Here is a 20,603-nt window from a genome sequence, read left to right as displayed (position 1 = left end):
CCTTTCCATTATTTAACATATAACAATGTAAAATAATATAAGTATTTTATAAATACTACTTACTCCCAAGCACAGGCGGCACCCTGTTGTGGCTCTATCGGTATTAACCTGTAGAATAATACAATTTTAATTAATAGTTGTAAATTAATACAATATTATTAGAAGCTTGCCAACCCGAGACGGTGCCCAGAAGTGGTACAGTATGAAATACACACACACAACATCACGCATTTATTCCCGAAGGGGTATGCAGAGCCGCAACCAGGCCACCCACTTTTTGCCAAGTGTGTTCCGTCCCATGATGTGATAGGGGGCGAGCCTATCGCCATATAGGACACAAATTTCAAACTCCGGGTTGATACTGAGCGGAAAAACCCAAATATCAGTTTGCCCGACCTGGGATTCGAACCCAGGACCTCTGCCGTACCGCGCATGCAATACCACTACGCCACCGAAGCAGTCATAAAATACAAGATTAATATAATTATTATATCGAATAATTAAAAATAAAAATGGGCTATAAGGTATAGATTACTATTATTTCTAACGGAAAGATTTCTGTCAATGTTATATCGTTAAGATTAAAAACTAATTTAAGATACTCACTCGAATGCTTCAGAAGTGCTCGTTTGCGAATCTTCTTGTAGATTCCTGTTAGTTGTAAATACACTGTACAATGCAACATATGTATGGGCGGATAAATTGAAAAGGCAGGGCAAGCTTTGAATGGTTAACTTGTCATTATTTATTAAACAAAATATGACCTATAACGTGCCATTCAGGACCGGTTATATATAGATATAACACGGATAGCCGTGTGCCCCTTTTTGGCAACTGTTTTATGACCCCACTACTATTTTCCCATGGTAAAGTACATTTATTACACATGTTAAAGGAAGTGAAGCCCAAAAAAGATACATATATAAAGCTTGGCATATTAGTCGCGTGCTACCATTGGCGCTCGCCATCGACTATATCTATTTTAGAGTCAATCAAAAAGTATAATTAAAAACAATACTCACTTGTAATTGATTGAAGAGCTCGGTGGTAAATCCGAAGAGGACCTGTTGAACATGTTTTATTTATAATTGCGGTAAAAACTGCAGATATTTTTAAAATAAAGTTCTACATGGTCATCATACATTTTTAACACGTTCAAAATCACCTATGCAAAATGATTCGGCATTTCCATACATTTTATTCTGTTTTTTTTTATAACCTCTTTATTAGGAAGATACGTCGTCTGGTAATTGTTTTATTATAAAATAGTCACAAATTAAAACATATTTTTTTTTTAATTTTGCACTAAAGTTATTAGTCATAATTTTAAAGTCTGTAGGCCTAGAGAAATAAAAATTGTGTTTCTAATAAAAAAAACAATTTTTATTGGTAGTAATGCACCCTATCACAGACATTCCTTTGAACTATTATTTACGAGACTCAGTTACTATCAGTTACAACTTACAAGTTTACAATGGATTACAATTTAGATGGGCCATAAACTTGACAATACTTTTAACGATTTTTATTTATTTATTGCACATATTATCATGTAAAGACGGACTTAATGCCAAACGTATTATCTACCTGCCAACCTGATGTGGTGTATAGATAAAAACATAGTAGGTGCACGTCAATACATTAAAAGTAGTACCTATGTAAGAACAAAAAATATATCAATATATATAAAAGAAAGTTGTGTTAGTTACACTATTTATAACTCAAGAACGGCTAAAACGATTTGGCTGAAAATTGGTAGGGAGGTAGCTTTAGAACCAGGAGACGGACATAGGATACTTTTTATCCCGTTCCCACAAAAACGGGACGTGACTTAAAACGTGGTATAACAAAACGAAATTTGGTATGGAGATAGTATAAGACCCTGGAAAGGTTATAGGCTACTATCCCGGAAAAATATATAGTGGGACTTTTATCCCGGAAAACTCCTTCACGCGGGCGAAGCAGCGAGCAAAAGCTAGTATACCATAAAATAATTAATAGAAGTAATAAAATAAAATAAAAAAAGCCTTTTATTTCCTGATACATCATTATATGATATTGATGCTAACTTTACAATACTTAGTAGTAAAAGTAAAATAAATATGTCTACATTAAATATATATACAAATACAGATAATATCAAATTCGTAAACTATAACTTGATGATAATTCCATCAATTGACCCGCAAGTATTTCTCGAACGTTAAATTTGATAATAGATTTTTGTATTTTTTCGGAGATGTTACTTACCCAGAACCTCGTGAAGTGCTGGGCGCTGGCTCCTCCGAAGAAGACCTGTTGAAAATATTATATTACAGTTAGTAGTGATAGTACTGACGCCAAATAAAGAGTTCAAGATAATTTGGTTACGTTTACGATAACGACAACGATAGATAGCGTCGTCGTAAACGTTTATGATCGATGACGATTTCATGAATGGTATTGTTTAACCACAGATGGGATATATCTAAAGAATTCTTAGTATATATAGAGCGGAGATTGGTAAGGTGATCATATAAAAGTTTTGGCGTGCAATGGCTACTCAATCTACGATGAAATAGCAAAACATCACTGTAAAATACTCTATATTTTATTCTATATCGTGATTTACACTTTTTAATGCGCATTTTAGCATATTTTCTGTAAATATATATTTTTTGTATTAATATCTAAGGACGCTATGGCATCTTGTCACACGAACATTTACAATAGGACAATGACTTATTACCAATGGATCAAACTTTTGGAGCACAAATTTGGTCCTGATGTTCGATTATGTCCATAACTTATTATACTGTTTAATGTATTTGGACATATCCATTCAACTAATTATTATAAAGTTTAATGTCTTTGGATATATCCATTCAACTAATTATTATAAAGTTTAATGTCTTTGACTATATCCATTTAACTAATTCAATATTAATGATTCTTACCCGGAATCTGGGATCGGACGCTGCTGAGAGTCCTCAGGAGCAGATCTGTGGGATACATTTTAGTTATAGTCTTATAAATTGATATGAGTAGGGTAGCTTAGGTATTTGGAGAGGATGGATGATAGGAGACTTACAAAGAGGATAAGGCGAATGTGGAAGAGCCGGTAGGGGTCGACCGCATCGAACGTCAGATATCTGACATTCTTAGTAAAGGCCAGGTCAAAAGTACCCTGAACCGGCGGAATTGCATTACAATATTGATGAAGGTGGAAGAAGTGGGAGTGACCAGAATCATACAAAGTGGCAATACAGAGTCTCTGCCTACCCTTATGGGATAGAGGTGTGATCCTAGCACCCTAACTAGCAATTTTAATTAGTCGCTAACTACAAAACTGGTAACCAGTATGTACGTAATATTAAATTATTTTTTGGTTTTTATCGGTTTCTGAAGGCGGTAAGTATATTTTTTTGTTGAAATGTTTCTTTTTCATAGCCTTTAACATATTATTATCTAGGGGAATTTTCATCAGGGGGGTAGTTACAAAAATCTAGAGCGAATCAAACTCGCGCAAAAGAACCGTAGATCTGAGCATTGGATAGAAATTTCAAATTGATACATCTTTACTTTCTGAGAATAAGTTTCTTCAGAGACAGGCAGGCGGATAACAATGAGATCCAATACGGGTTACTTCTGAGAAACCCTAAAAAAGTCAAATCCTTTTTCCAATAAGCTAGAACTAATACCAAACCCGCAATGTTATGGCTTATGGCACTTGTCTAACGATGATTGTGCAGCGACAATAGCTAAGAACTAGAATCGAGTTCACTAGCACAGAGAAGCGATTATAGTTTTGTCGCTGGACTATAGCGAGTGTACGAGTGGACCCTTATTCATTGTGAACTCAGAACTCGGCCGATTACTTTACGTTCTTGAAATTACCACAGAATGGTAATCTGTATGCCAATTTCTTTCGTCTTAAACGCGACGCGGCGCGTTGCGTGCTTGTTATATAATAATAATAATAATATCAGCCCTGTATTATATACTGTCCTATTGCTGGCACGGACCTCCTCTACTACTGAGAGGGTTTAGGCTTTGGTCCACCACGCTGGCCTAGTGCGGATTGGTAGACTTCACACACCCCTGAAAATTCCTATAGAGAATTTAGGTATGCAGGTTTCCTCACAATGTTTTTCCTTCACCGTTAAAGCGAGCGATAATTTATAAAGACTACACAATATTTTTTTTAGAAAAATCAGAGGTGTGTGCCCTTGGGATTTGAACCTGCGGACATTCGTCTCGGCAGTCCGTTTCACAGCCAGCTAGGCTATCGCCGTCTGCTTGTTATGCACTGTCAAAATAACTATCAGAGAATTAGCTAGTCCCTCCCGGCGCGTATTCTGAATCTGAATGACAAGCAAACATAACCCGAGTATTTTGATAGGTCTTGTCAATGCGATCACTAGTGGAGAGTTTTCGCCGGCAGCGTGAACGGTCAGTGATCACTGATTAACTATAGACATATATTATGTCTTTATTTGCATAAAATCTCCATCTATTTTACGTTTATTTTACTACATTTAAAAAAGTTCTTTTTATTTATTTATGACATTATTAATACCTAATTAAAAAAATATATTCAAAATATACTATTTATTTCGGCATTTTGCTGCTATGGGAAATATTTTTTTTTAACTGTTTTATAGACGACTAGTTGACCCGACAGACGTTGTCTTGTCTTAACTATGTATGAACGCGCGCATTCTGTCGATCGCTGACAGTTTGGTAAAATTAATATTGTCGTTAAGTTTTCTTAAATTTTCTAATTTTTCGCGCAATTTTTTGAATTTTTTCTTTCATAAGAACCTTCTTCTGACAATAACAAATACAACAAAAAAAATAATGAAATCGGTCCAGCCCTTCATTCGTGATGGCGTGACCAAGAGAAATAGGGATTCGTTTTTATATATATAGAAAGAAGATGTCGTACAAATTACGCAATGGGCTGTTACAGTTATTTAGGGACTATATCAGCGGAGAAGGCTCCTCATGCGGGCGAAGTCGCAAGCAACACGTAAATTTCTTATATAAATAGCTGTCACTAGGCAATCCTGAATTTGTTTGTATAAAAGGTGTTACAATGTTCCGTAAAGCCGCGGAAAACACATTTTCGCATTTATAATACACATAGTAAAGATCATTTCTCCTTTTCCGTATAAGTATGCCTGCTAGGGCATAAACTAATCGTGTAGCAAATTTGGAATTGATTTTGAAGCTACATGTCCGTCACGTCCAGTCCGTTGAAATTTGCAAACTGACTTTGATGTTCAAATTATAATTCGAAATACATTTAACCAGGAAACTAATTATCCGTTGTGTTCCTACGCATATTATCTTATAATTAGATAATAAGTTAGTCAATCAAAGTGATCCGTAACTAGAATCATATCGGTCTTTTATCTAAATAATTTATAAAAAACATTTTTAAATTATAATGTTTATTATCCTGATATGGAAAGAGAAAGCGTAATTGGTTATTTGATAATTATTTTTTGATGATGGAGGTATCTATTCTATCGTCTTTAGGTATTTTCTTAATTTGTTAAACCTCAACTGCAAATACACCACGCAGTCCCATCGTACCACATAAAAGTTGTAAGTGAGAGCCCCACATAATTTTAGTAACCGTTAGAGATAGTACAATACGTATCGCGTGACTAGCATTGGTATGTAATGTGTAAGTAAGGAGCCATTCTGAGAAGAGTTAAAACGGAAAGTGTTGAAGAATACTTTGTAATTTATTTAAAAATCTCGATGAATATAAATGCAAATAGATATTTGGGTTTTTCTGCTCAATATCAGCCCGGAGTCTGGAATTTGTGCCCGATATAGCATTAGGTTTGCCCCTATCACATTCTGGGACCGGACAAACTTGACGAAAAGTGGGTGTCCTGGTTGCGCCTCTGCCTACCCCTTTGGGGATAAATGTATGATGTGTGGGTAAATCTCGATTTGACTTTGTCACTTACGCGGTATTTGGAAGTACTAGATACGCGGTATTGTAGGCTCTTTGACTATACAAGTATTGTCGTAGTAGGACGCACAACCTGTTTGCCGTCCCGCGGTGCCGTACTGTAGCACGTTCTAGATCACCGATTCCACGAACTCTCAACGCTCTTAATGCTCTCCCACCAGATTTTGACGTTTTTTCTGCTGATTGAAACGTGATCCAGTATGAATGTTTGCATTATTGTGAAATTAACTCATGATCCACATACTTCTTGTAGTTATTAAGTCGATTATTGATCTGTTTCATATTTTACTATAGTTATATATTGTTATTATTAACTTAATTACTGTAACTGGTTTATCCGTTCTAATTGAAATAAATAAATTGTAATATCATAAAGTTAGGACAGATTGCATGTGTTAGAAGTTAACGTAAAAATTGCTGAACTTTGTGAGTTGCACATATTGCTCATGCTTTGACAATGTGATAGGCGATTGTTTATTTTACAAAGGTACAAAGTAGACATGGACGTGCTATAAAAAATGCCGGCGACAGCGTGCTGATGATTTTTGATCGGCAGCTCAGCGCCGGCGGCGATTTAATGGAAAATGGAAACGTATTTGTGACGCTTTGGAATATATATTGACATGCAATAATTACTGTCATATGTTCGTAGATTGGAAGCTCTGGCGAATTATGCCATCGATACAAATATCTTCGAGACCCTATGTGACACTTGGGAAGAGTTTCTCCTGTTTTCCTGGTGCAATAAACAGTACCGCCCCATAGGCCCTCATTCGATCTTTATAGGTAACTCCGCGTACATTGTTATATCATTGTCACCGGTCTTACAACCTACCAATACACCACTTATAGAGATGGTAAGAAACGGACGATTTCCACACTGGGCCGCGTCCTATGGCCTACTTAAACTACCACAGCATAAAAAAGTATACTAAAATCCTTTATTCGATTTATTACATCAAAGACAATTTCATGTTCCCCTGGTAATATGCACGTCATCAATTTGGCTGCAAGGTTAAGTCTAAAGAATCAACGGTTCTTCTGGCATCTCTAGCGTATCAGCTACTAGCTGAAGGCCTTTTACAGTATACCGAGAATTTCGTGGGAAATTCTCTACGCGCCTCTTATTAAGAAGAAGGGAGATACTGGCGATCTTCAAAAAGTGCCTTTTACGTCTCTAATAGCAAGAAGGATCAATCCCGTATCGATTTGTCCTAGCACTCTCTTTCTGATTACCCTGAAAAAATTACCCACTGCATTCTAGAACCTCCTTCGGCTGTCCGTCAACAATCACCAACAAAACCTAGGAATATGCCCCCGCCACGACGCAAAATCAATTTTATTCTAAACTAGTTGCCCCGATAGACGCTGTCCCGTCTTAATTATGAATTTGCAACGCGCATTCTCTCAATCGCTGACAGTTATTTCAAACAATTGACAATTATATAAAATTTATATTTTCGTTAAGTTTTCTTAAATTTTCTAATTTGCCGCGCAATTTATTGAATCTTTTGTTTCATAAGCACCTTCTCTTGACAATAACTGCCAAAATTCCCACAACGAAGACACATCACACATTATATTTTTAAAAATAATTTGATTATATTTATATTTATTTCCTCCGCGTTAGCACATATTCATTTAATGAAGAATTATATAATTTTCATCAAAGTATTTTTAAGTTTTAAGTCTGTGAACCACTGGCAGTGGTGTGCTACATACGTGTTCCATCAGGACATGTGTCTTTGCAAGGTATTTCTTAGCATATTTTTAATCACGATTATTGGATACCGGCCAATCGTACTCGATATTTTATCTTATACTGCACAAATTAGAGTCCAAATGCATGTTGACGCATAGATTGTACCTATGCTGCATGACGATAAAGAAGTATTAAGAAGAAGAAGAAGTATTGCATCGTCTCCATTCATTGGCATTCATTCATTCCGGTAATGAGCGTGTTTCGATATGTTTTTATTCGTGCATTCTCTCGTGTCTTCTTTGTTTACAATAGCCGTCTTAATAAGATTAGTCTCGTTATCTGAACGAAACTCACATCATTAGTGTTCTTTATGGGTACACACCCACACCTCGCAGAGTGCGCGCCGAATCGACTGAACATCGCGGAGTGCGCACGGAATCGGCCCACCTCGCGGAGTGCGCGCGGAATCGGCCGCACCTTGCGGAGTGCGCGCGGAATCGAACGAACATCGCGGAGTGCGCGCGGAATCGGCCGCACCTCGCGGAGTGCGTGCGGAATCGAACGAACATCACGGAGTGCGCGCGGAATCGGCCGCACCTCGCAGAGTGCGTGCGGAATCGAACTAACATCGCGGAGTGCGCGCGGAATCGGCCGCACCTCGCGGAGTGCGTGCGGAATCGAACGAACATCGCGTAGTGCGGGCGGAACCGGCCGCACCTCTAAGGAGTGCGCGCGGAATCGACCGAACATCGCGGAGTGCGCGCGGAATCGGCCGCACCTCGCGGAGAGCGCGCGGAATCGGCCGCACCTCGCGGAGTGCGTGCGGAATCGAACGAACATCGCGGAGTACGTGCGGAATTGACCGCGTATGACGAGGGCAAGCCATCGGGTTGTTGTGAAACTTTCTATAGACGGATTGTATAAAATAATCGTATAATTACATTAAATTAAAGTGATAGTTTATATATTTTTTTTATAATACAAATCAAGCCGTTCTTAGCTTTAACAATACCTTTATCTCAGAATTTTTTAAGGAAAATTGTGTTAAATAAATTTTATAGATTATTGCAATTCTAAAATTTAGTTTAAGCTAAAGGCAAAGCTAACGGTTACGCTAAAAATATTAGAAAATCATATTTACGGACTTTGACTTAATTGTTTTTGCATTCGTAGGATCGATGGGGACTCTCACAATGGATTGTATCAGATTACACCATTACATGAATACTTGTAAATTCAAATGTCCACTTTGACCGGATTAGTTTGTCAACCAAGATCTCTCAGGACTTCGGTTTTTGATCGTCTTTAATATGTTTGGAGAGCAGTCACTCCAGACGCTGTGCCAGTTATACATACCTTACAACGCTCTCTCCTTTCGGTTTTGGTTCGTCACCAGACCTGTAAGAGAAAAACAGGAAGATAATTATAAACCCCAGGATAGACAATATTACAAAATTACAGCCTAAGACAGCGATCTAAGAACTAAGACGAGTAAGATCCAACATGTAGAAGTTTGTGTTCTAAAGACTTTCGGACAGAACTATATTCATTTTATATAGCAAGTTAAAGCTAAAGTTCTATGATGAATTTTGGTATAAATTGGATAGATTGTATCCAAAAAATCGGTCTTGTTAACTATCATAAAAATGTTTATTTCTGCCACAGAGCAACAATATATGTTGTAGTGTGTGCAGTGTGTACTTAGTATATAAGTCATGTTATGTATAGTATTAAGTTAGTATAATGAGGGCAGTCAAATAAAGAACCCCGATTGAAAGAACATTGTACCTTATGAAACTGCGCGGCATAGGAGAGAGTAGAAGAAATGAGATTGTAGAAAAATGCAGCACTCTTTTATTCAATGTTCTGGGTGGACTGTTACTGGATTGATCCATCGAGAAGTTAACTATCAGGCGAGAAAATTGCTCACTCACTTTTTTCTTTTTTCAAAGGGGGAAGTATATGTAGCGACAGCGGAAGTATAAGATTGGATGAGTGTTAACTCACGTACGTCACGCACCACATTAGTATATAAGCATTTTGTACATAGAATAAATCAGACAAAATACCATCTCGTGTCTCATTACATCTTGCCATAAAATAATAGCAAATATATCATTCAGTTCAATAAGAATGGTGTTGATGCTTCTATGTATCTCGTGATTGAACGCGTGATTGCTCGTAAGGTCACAAATACACCTAAAGGCCGATCATTTAACTATAGATCTATACACCAAACTAACACCGGCTTGTAACTTTATAGACCACATGTACAGCGAGCTTGAATTGCTGAATGGAAACGCGCAACAGGTCTGTTCGTGGTTTGTTAATCCGCAATATAATATTGACTGAATAGTAAACGCTGTTTAAATAGTTAGGACATGCTGTCCATAAATTGGATTAGACTGTGGATATGTCTAATTCACAGAAAACTATATTGATGAATTGGAATTTTTTGCATCAAAACTGTTGAATAAAGATAAATTTAAAGGTTTATTATAATGTCTTTATAAACGCATTTAAAGGATACCTTTAAATTTACAATTATACTGTATCTGATTACCTTAATGATAAGACGGTTTGGAAAGTTTGTCCTGCACACAATGACCCACCATGTTAGCACACATTAGTAATTAAATAACTGCCTAAAATGTCTTTTGTTACATGTCTCACATGCTTTTTTTTTATAATAATGACATTTCTATAGTTCTAATTTGACATAATCATATCATATCTTAATGAAATGTAATTTTTGAAAGACGACCACCCGATCATGTTGTGTTTGCCTGTTCAATATCACTATTTTTTTTCTTTTCTCATGATTGAAAACTATGATTGTAAATGTAGGCGAATGCACGCTGTACGCCGTTATTTAAGTATGAATCTATGTTCTCTTTTATTTGCTATCGCTAATTTTATTTTATGCCGCTCCAGGTTTAGTCGATTGGATTTCATCTTATCCCATGTTAACGGTGATGTGCGTGCATTAGCTTATATAACTATTGTGACTATGTACAAGAAAGACTTGGAAAAAAATACAAAAGAAGTACTTACTGAACAATTGATGACAAAAAAGAAAGCCCGGAGTTTCTTTCTGCCTTTCTTCTTCGGGTAGTCATCACTTAGGTAGCTAGTGAAAGGCTGGTAGGTTAGCTAGGTTAGGGCTCATGTCCTCGCCGGTGAGGATCGCGACGCGTTACCCTTCTATTTCCCCCTACTTGCCAGCCCGAGCTGGTTACTTCGGTTTGTACCTAGTCTTTTGTATAAACTTTATTCCTAATTTAAAATCTCATAGTTATATAAGTAATTTTAATAGTTGTTTAGAAATAATAATTATTCTTATTCTTTGTTTTGACGTATCATAAGTGCAACTTTGTTCGCCTACGTGATAAATAAAGTATTTTATTTATTTATTTATTTTATTTTAACATGTATTATAAATTTAAAGGTATTCTTGTAAAAGTTTTTGTTTCTTTTGAGTTTGTCAAAATATATTGTATAGTTTGTATAGCCTACGAATTCATAAATGTGAATTAAAGAAATCTTACTCAATTTTATTTATATATAGTCATAACCCAACAAAAACATCTTAGCTTACATCCGTATGTTTTTAATCAGCGACGTATTCTGGATTCCCTGATATTGTAGGTGTTTATAGAGTAGACATTTACTTAATTTTAGGTGGCTTGTTCCTGCCAACCCAATAATATCTCGATTATATTATGTATTGGTATCCTATCATCCTAGCCTAGTGTTCCGGCCGTGTAGGTGTATTACGTGCGCGGAGGACACCTTGTTGATGTCATGGCCTTGCGTCCCAGGTGGGGCAGTCATGTCTGGGTTTTTATGCTTCGTATGAGTAGGTTGTCTGGAATTTGTCTTTCATTCCGATAGACTCGCTCCCTATTACATCAGGGGACAGAACACGCGTGGCGAAAATGGGTGGTTATACCTCTGCCAACTCTTTCGAAGATATAGGCGAGTCATCAGTCAAATCATATCAGTTTATCATCAAGCTAATTTTTGAACACTTACTAATTAACATTCCACGCTAACGCTTACATAATTGTAGGATTCATGTCCAAAATTATATCATACCTTTGCTTACATCCCATGTCTTCACAAACATATATTTACACATTATGTACACACGCCTTAAGCTTTGAAAAGCCCGGAGAAGCAACAAGTGAGCTCGGAGCTCGGCTTTCCATCCCGTCGGGCGCGTTCCTGCTAACGGATCAGGAATTCCGATCTCCAGCTATTCAGAGGTGCTGAATTCACATTTCATTTTGAAAAGACAGATTGCGGACTTGAATCGTATAACTCTTAAAATTTTACTTATAAACTTGGTTTAGCGTTAAGAGGTGGTTAAGCATTGCTTAAATAGCTGTCAAAGTGAAACATTGCCGGAGATTAAAAGTTTAAGAGCAAAATAGTCAAGGCGTAATTGAACATAGCATCGCGAAATTCTTATAAGTAAAACTGTTATTGGGTAGTGTTACTTTTAATACTATAGCTTTTAGGTAAATAAAATATATTTGTTTTGTTTGAATCGATCCCAAGGACTATTGGATCCCAGTCTATAAAATAGGATGAAATAGCTTCTTTAAAGCGCAAATGTTTTAGTTTTCCCCGTTGGACCCTTCCAGAAGTAGCATAGAATATACCATCACAGTTAAAAGACAGATATTTAAAAACTAAAAGCTGTAATTCTCAGAATATTAATCATATAAATTGTTAGAAAGGTAAGAAACCCTATTTAATGAACCGTTACTTTCTATAGACTGGGACATCAGAAGATATAAATTACGGTGTATATTAACCATTTCAATTATGCGCAACAATCAGAGGGTGTTTACTGTTTATTACAAGTTGTTAAAAATGGACCGGTATAATCCTATCAGATGATTGAAGATGCGTCTTTTACATATAATTTCAATAGCTTTAGAGTTACCAGATTTAAGAAAATGAATCTGCAAAACACAATGTTCTTAATGTTAATTTTTCACCGTGAATTTTATTTATATCTTTTAAAGAAATGTTTATTGTAAAAAGAGACAAATTCCTTACTAGACAGTTCTAATCTTTGCGGTGCTAATCTTACCTGCTTTTAAAAGGTATGAATATATTAAAATTAAAAGCGGAGGCATAAATAACCAAAAAATACTTAATGATACGCCGTAAAAATTTATAGGATTAATAATTGTTATTCTTAGAAAATTTTATTTAAATCACTTGTCAACTTTGGACATTGTAAATAGATGTAAATATATTTAGGGATAAAAAAGGCAAAAGGTAAACCAAAGAAACGAGCTCGGACTGGTAAGGAAGATAAAAGGATAACGCAAAATCCTCAGTGGTGAGGAAGATATGAGCCCTAGCGAAGCTAACCTGCTAGTCATTCACTAGCTGCCTAAGAGATGACTACCGAAGGACTACTTCGAGCAGCAAAACTCCATCAAATGACAATTACTTTTTAAGTCCTTTATATACCAACTCAGATTAGTGCACTGGTGCACGCACATCACTGTTAATAAAGAGTGAATTAGAAAAGTAACCTGGATATGCATGAAACAAACACTAAACAATAAAATATATAAAATCGGATGGATGAATAAATATATGGTCCATTTTAGTTTCATCTACTACCATAAATCTAATGTTTCCTCATCGGGTTAAGATAATCCTATATTTTCTTTAAAATACTTGTGATTTCGTCATAGTTTAGGTGCTGTTGGCTGCTATCGGCCACACTCGCATTATCTATCTCTCCTATATAAATCTGTGATATAAATTAAAAATATGGTCTTATAATGATTTCTTATGTTTACGGGAATGTTAGACATTGAAAATAAAACTATTTTACGGATTTTTTCGCGGTTTTTATATTATTATTTTCTCCCGACGTTTCGAAGACTTTGCAGCGTTCATAGTCACGGTCAAATATGATCTTATATTTTAAATAGCTAATTCATAATTATCTCTGCCTCGAAGAAGTTGAGGTACTGTCGGCGAGTACGAAGCTCCTTATCTCTCATAAGAGTAACTATCTAAATTAAGTAAATTGAGCACTTACGTTGACGCTGCGGCAGCCTCTGTGGCGCTCTTCTTTGGCAGATCGTCTTCCCTGTTTACAAAATAATATTGTTAGTTTTGGACATATAAGCATCAGAAGCCGTTAACTTTAGCAAATGCCGTCGGATCACTTTTCTAAACCAGCAGCTCTGCGCCGGCTTTCTTTTAAGAAGGAATAACTTAATACTGGTTTTATATTGTTTGAGCGGACATCATCAGAAGCCGTTGACTTCATCAACTGCCGTCGGACTGAATGTGTGAAGAGAGGCGCTTGGCCAGTCTTCTTTTAAGAAAGAATAACTTAAATCATACTGCTTTTATATTATTAGTGCAAATATCATAGCATCAGAAGCTGTTGACTTCATCAATTGCCGTCGGAACAAATTTGTGAACAGAAGTTCTGCGACGGCCTACTCTTAAGAAAGAAATTTAAATCATACTGGTTTTATATTATTAGGGCAAATATCATAGCATCAGAAGCTGTTGACTTCATCAACTACCGTCGAACTAAATGTGTGAACAGAAGCGCTTCGCTTATCTTCTTTTAAGAAAGAATAACTTAAATAATACTGATTAAAATCGCCTCAGTACATTGTCGTCATGATCTTGATTTTTAACATCATTAATTTAAATTTTCTAATTGAAAATAATATTTCTATCAAGAATTATAATATTTTGGCAAAGGTTTTACTGTTTAAAAATTTATAATTGGGATGATAAGTCTGGTGCGTACGAAATTCTCTCTTAGGTTCTGCCGCGCTATTTCTACTGCCAAGGAATGCGTAAGCGCCACTGTGTTCAAGTTTGAGGGATATTATAATTAATATAACTAATTAGTTTATCGTAGGATGCCGAGCGTTGGCCGGAGCCTTCTGATATGGCTATGTTTTAGGTGACCTATTACCTACTATGGCTAACCATCAGGTGGGTAAATTGCTTCTCCCCTATTCTAAACATATAAAAGATAGGGTAAAAAATAAGCATGTGATACCTTAGTCCATTCTTCATTTTTTCCATTGTTTTTTATATTTTTTAATACGTAATTACGAATACACGACGCGATTGCGGGATTTTAATAGCATCGGTAAAAGTAATTGATCCACGCTATGAAGGCAGCAATGTGGAATAATATAAAAAAAAACATGAGCATACAATTGATGGATAACCGAATCATATTTTATAAATAAATTGGTATCTTGAATTAAAAAAAAAAATTTTTTTGATTTTTTTTAGATTGAGTTCACTTATAACAATTATTAAAACAATCACAAATATCTGGAAAATGTTTTTTTTTTAGTTTAATATCATACCACACCTTAAAAAAATAAGTAACTGAATAATTTTTACAGAAAAAAAAATTATATAAAGTGAGTTAATAAATTTTATTTTTTTGAATAACTTAATAAAAATTATTAATTTTTAAATAAAATAATAAATTTTGTTTTTTTTCAATAACTTAATAAAATTTATTATTCTTTTAAACAACTTGTTCGCGTAATAAATTTTATAAAAAAAGAAATAAGTTTCAATTTTGATTTATTTCACAATAATAAATTTAAAATAAAATTATATTACACTATTTTAAATAAAAAAAAAAAATTTCACACTTAGAAAATTTCACTCAAAAAATCTCACTAGAAGAAAGACAATTATCCAAGTCAGTGCTATAGTAGGAATTTAAACCGCGATGCAACGGGTCGTCCGTCGCTCCCGATGTCCCGCACTAGAATGAGGGTGTGCGCAGCGAGGGCGCGCTATTTAAAATGTAGCCCGGGGGACCGGGGAATCTAGGTCAGGTGACCTAGGAGTCTGCGTATTCTAGACTTACCAGCAATATACCCACACCACCCTGTCCCCGTAATTTTAACATCGGGCGGAGTAGGCGTGGTCACGAATCATTATAGCCACACCCTACGCATGTAAAATTTAAAAAAAAATGCTTAACAAAGACTTGGTGTGGCGTTTTTCGGTGCCTGTGAAAATGGCGAGAAGCAACTCCTTTGTCTAAACTTAATTAATTTTAGTAGTAAAAGCCTATATTTCTCCCTTCTGATCAATCTTCCCACGCACCGTCGGAAAATATTACCTATGAACAAACCCGTGAAATATTCTCGTGCGTTTGCCCTGTTTTACTTCGGAGCAAGCAACTCACTCGGCTGCTTGTGGACGCGTCTACTGAGTAGATTCCAAAACACTTTCTAACATAATAGTTTCCACTCTAGAAGTGGTTAGGCACATCGCCTGTATCTAGATCCTGGTGGCTCTGACCGCATAAAGAACTTTTAACAGAATGAAATCCTACTATGCACTATTTTGGGATAAAAAGTAATGTATAATTGTCAAACTGTGTCTATTTTCATTTAAATCCAATCATAAGCATCTTTACTTTTAACAATAATCTTAAAGTTTCGTATATAAAAAAAATAAATTAGATCCCAAATTCTTAAAGAAAAAAAATTCTTAAACATAAAATCATTAATTCAAACAAATATTTAAACGCAACTGAGCTGTTAACATTGCAATCTACGAAATCCTAAGGTCATTGTTTGAATGATTTACGGCTCAGAGCTCGCTGCTCTCTAACACCCTTATTGGTTATTGTTCCCCGCAAATATTGGACCCAAAAGTTTGGGCCAATAGAAAGAGACTTTCTGAAGGGCGTAAGTCAAAATATTCACGCGAAACAACTTTGTATTCAAGTAGGGGTAATTTTGTTTGTAAAGATATTTTTAAGCAATGTGCAGTTGAAGAAAATGCAGTTTTTTATTCATTTCCATTTATGTGAGAAAGAAACAGGGCAAATTATGACTTTATATAAATTTGATAAAATTATAATTTTCTAAACTTACAATTTTCCCTAAACGAAATAAAAAATGATTTATTTTTATTGCTATAAACAGCTATAAATGTTGAAATAATATATCCTTGGAAAGTAGTATTAAAAAAATCATTAAATTACATACATACTCTCCATCAATAAAAAACAAATTGTTAAAAAAGATTTCTTAAATTGCATGTCCTCAAAGTTGTTTACTATTTTCGAATGCAGATTTCTGACATCTCAATAAAGAAAGAATAAAATAAGGCTTTGGAAACTTGCCTTTCTCTGGTGTAATCAGAATAGCAGGCATACTTCCAATTTAGAATCCGCTTAATGTAAAATTAAGATTTGATCTTTTCAAATAAATTTATACGATCGGTAATATGTCAATAATAAGAAAAATAGTACCAATAAAAATTACATATTTTTGTCATAATTACAAAGAAACATTTATATCTCCTGAACATTTACTCTTGGAAGCAGTCCTAACAACGGAAGATCCTTTAAACCCTTTACGCATAGCTACTTAGACCCTGGCAACATAAACAAAGTATCGCTAATCAAAAAACTTTTACTCAAAAATTCCTTGCATTAACCATCATTCAAGCAAATTTCATAATCACAAACCAAAATTTCAAAAAAATATATTCGTTTTACTTTTATCCCTGAACATATAAAAAGGAGCTAATAAAATAAGAATGTAAAGCCGCAACTTTACTAACTTTAATTTCGTGAGGAAACCTGCACATCTGAGGAGTTCTCTATAGGAATTTCAAAGGTGTGTGAAGTCTACCAACCCGCACTAGGCCAGCGTGGTGGACTAAGGCCTAATCCCTCTCAGTAGTAGAGGAGGCCCGTGCTCAGCAGTGGGCAAGTATATAATACAGGGCTGATATTATTATTAATGCCGCAACTTCCCGCGACCTAATGAAGGCAATCATTATAATACATTAGATAGAAATCTAAATATATATTTATATAAAAGCGAATTGGTAGGTTATTAACTTCAATATCTAGCATCGAGATTGCAACATCTAAAAAAAATCTTTACGCTGCACAAGACCGCTTCTTAATCTTTATAAGATGAATATTAAAATAGTCTTATTGAATTCTAAAGAAAACATATCTGATGGTTTAAATTCTATGAGAATGATTCACAGAATAACTTCCTTTTATATCTCGGAATAAATCGACCGATAACGGGTACTATGTGATTATAAACGCTGAATTGTTATTTATTTAGCTTCGTTAGTGTCAAATCATTTTTATTATAAATTCATTTATTAATTGTATTGAGATGTTTGGGTTTATAAGGTATTATCGCATTTTATGGCTATAGTAAGTAGCCAAGTAAAATTCACTTCAGACCTCCCTTCAACATATTAGGTGTTCAAGTCATCCAAACATATTATAAAATAACATGCCTGGCCGCGTCTGTCTGTCTAAAGGAGATGAACTCATAAACCGCCGAACGTTTCGATGAAATTTTGTTTAGGAATAGTTGAGACTCTATATTATACAGTGTTTATAGCAGAATTTTAATCCCGTAAAACTCATTTATGCAAGCGAAGTTGTGACCAAAAGCTAGTCAATATGTACTTTTATTTAAAAACTTTATTTTTCTTTATAATTACATATCTGCACGAAACTAACTTTATAATTAACTAATAGTAAAATCTGCGTCTTGAATACAAATCTCAAATCTCTAAAAACTAAAATCCTTAAATCTTAAACAAACACGTATCATTTGAAAAGACACAGTTAATCAATTATGTCCGCAAAACACGGTTTCGAAACTTGGCAAAGCAAAGACAATTTTCATATAAATTATTAATCTATTAACAGAAGATACAACTCGAAGTCACGACCTACGTCTGCCTTACGGTTTATTCACTTACTCCTAACCACGCAATGGATTTTGAAGCCATTTTCACTAGCATATAACATAAACATTTTTAAGTTTAAAGTAGAGAGAATTGTAACTGTTTGTGACCAAGTCATGATAAATAATATTTTTCTAGCGAGTACATGGCATTCGTTGATTAACCTTGAGATAAACAACAAAGCAATACACTACGTCGTAGTAGTTCATCAATAAATCTAAAGAAAAGCCCGCGACAAATTAAGTTTATTGCCTGCGGTTTGCTCACAAGAACCATTGCTATCTTTAAAATATTAATTACGTTTTACGTCAGGTTATTTTCCAGAGTATTTCCACCAATTCAGTAAATAATAACATAAAATTCTTTATATCACGTAGATTTAATTATTATTACTTAAATAAAGTCGCTTATATAGCTAAAGACATTTTATATTGGATATAAAATAAATGGAAGATTATAAAGTAAATAAAGAAGTAGTACTAATAAATATCAAAAATAAAATATGATTCGTTATCCTATCAATTTAATGTTGATTAAATTTATTGTTTAAATAATGTTATTTAATCAAACGTTTAGAAAATCACAAAAAAATTTAAATAACGCGCAACAAAAATAGTAACTCGAAATCACACTTGTTATTCCTTGCCCATGCCTACAAATAGAAATATGGATTATGCAATCCTTACAGATAGGCATTACATCGATGTGAAAGGCGGATTTATATAATTATTTTTATTAGAAATATTTAAACTATATTTTATAGAAACGTGTTAGATGTATCGATTCTAAATACTATGTTAAATAAAAAATGGAGCCTAATTCAATTACCATTGAAAATTTGCCAGCGTACAGCTCCGTGAAATGGAATAATAGATTATTGGATCATTACAAAATTGTCTCAATGGCTTAATTGTATGCTGTATCATCTTCCGTTCTGAGGCCTCGGATTCGAATCCCGAGTCGGGTATAAGTGAAATTTTGCTCGATATGGCGATAGGTATGACCCTTCTAACATCATTGGATTAAAGAGTGAATGCACTGGTTTACAACTTTACCTAACGCTTCGATTATAAAAGGCGTAAATGTTTGGAAAACATTTGTAAAAAAAAAACCTTCCTAAGAAATATATATTCGTCACTAATATAGCGTAACAAAATTCGTTTCCCGGTTTAGAAGGAATAAACCGATGACCGGATAGGCGAGGGTAGATATTTTTTATACTAGGCATTCCCTTTTAAAAACAATAATATCATCACCAAAAAACTATAAATCGATCAAAATAAAAATACTTATTAGTTAGAATTAAATTATTACTTAGAAATAAATAATTTGAAAGAACTCATTATGGCTACATTATTGTATGGCCTCAAAAGATTAAAAATTAAGAAAACCAACTTCAGAGAAAGCTATAAATAATTTACATTATGTCTCGAAAATTATAGTTGCGAAAATACAAAATAAAATACTAAGTTCACCAAAGGTAATAATTTAAAATAGGGGCTATAATATATCAATCTTTGATAATAAAAAGTATAAAAAGAAAAAAAAGATCTAATTATTAAAGTAACAAAATAAGTCATTTAAAGGTTTCTATTTTTCAATTGAAATTAATTTAATTATTTGGATGCGTAGAGTGAGCAAATAATATTAATGGCCGTCCAGTGTTCGAAATTCGACTATCAAATTCAATATATATGTAACACATAATTTTATTGTTTTGCACCCCCCTATATGAACTTAAATCGAAGTAATCTCATATATGCAAGCGTAATGCGCTTATAATGGCATAGAAAGCTTTTTCTTTACATACAAAACTCTAAAATGTACTAAAGTAAAAAAATAAATTATTCCTTTTTTAAAAAAAAATCTACATATTTATTTGTAATATAAATATGTAGGATTGAGATATAAGTTTATTACATGACAGGATAAATGACTAAATAAATATTTTTAAATTTAATCAATACATTTAATCTAATTAAATGCATACAGTATTTTAATGCTTATTTCACATCCACATTATATTTGAGATGTAAAAATTTTATTCTTTACTTACATTTTACAGTTCTTATTAAAGATTATATTTAAAACTATTTTATTCAATAAGTCTATTACTTTGTGCAAACTTTACTAAATCAAAACCCAGTAGTT

At 34.3% G+C, this 20,603-nt stretch overlaps 1 protein-coding gene across 1 annotated transcript in view; it reads right to left on the bottom strand.

Annotated features, from left to right (window-relative positions):
• The window catches only part of LOC115441432, a 180,028-nt gene that overhangs the window by 77,038 nt on the left and 82,387 nt on the right, over positions 1-20,603 (bottom strand). Inside the window, exons 3-9 of the mRNA XM_037443744.1 lie at positions 13,750-13,800; positions 9,030-9,071; positions 2,937-2,981; positions 2,251-2,295; positions 1,023-1,064; positions 607-651; positions 64-108 (exon numbers count right to left, since the gene is read on the bottom strand). Coding sequence (XP_037299641.1) covers positions 64-108; positions 607-651; positions 1,023-1,064; positions 2,251-2,295; positions 2,937-2,981; positions 9,030-9,071; positions 13,750-13,800 — 315 coding nt within the window. The remainder of the gene's footprint in view (positions 1-63; positions 109-606; positions 652-1,022; positions 1,065-2,250; positions 2,296-2,936; positions 2,982-9,029; positions 9,072-13,749; positions 13,801-20,603) is intronic.

The sequence above is a fragment of the Manduca sexta genome, chromosome 27, assembly GCF_014839805.1.
Source record: "Manduca sexta isolate Smith_Timp_Sample1 chromosome 27, JHU_Msex_v1.0, whole genome shotgun sequence".
Lineage (NCBI taxonomy): Eukaryota > Metazoa > Arthropoda > Insecta > Lepidoptera > Sphingidae > Manduca > Manduca sexta.
This window is presented reverse-complemented; position numbering and strand designations above follow the sequence as displayed.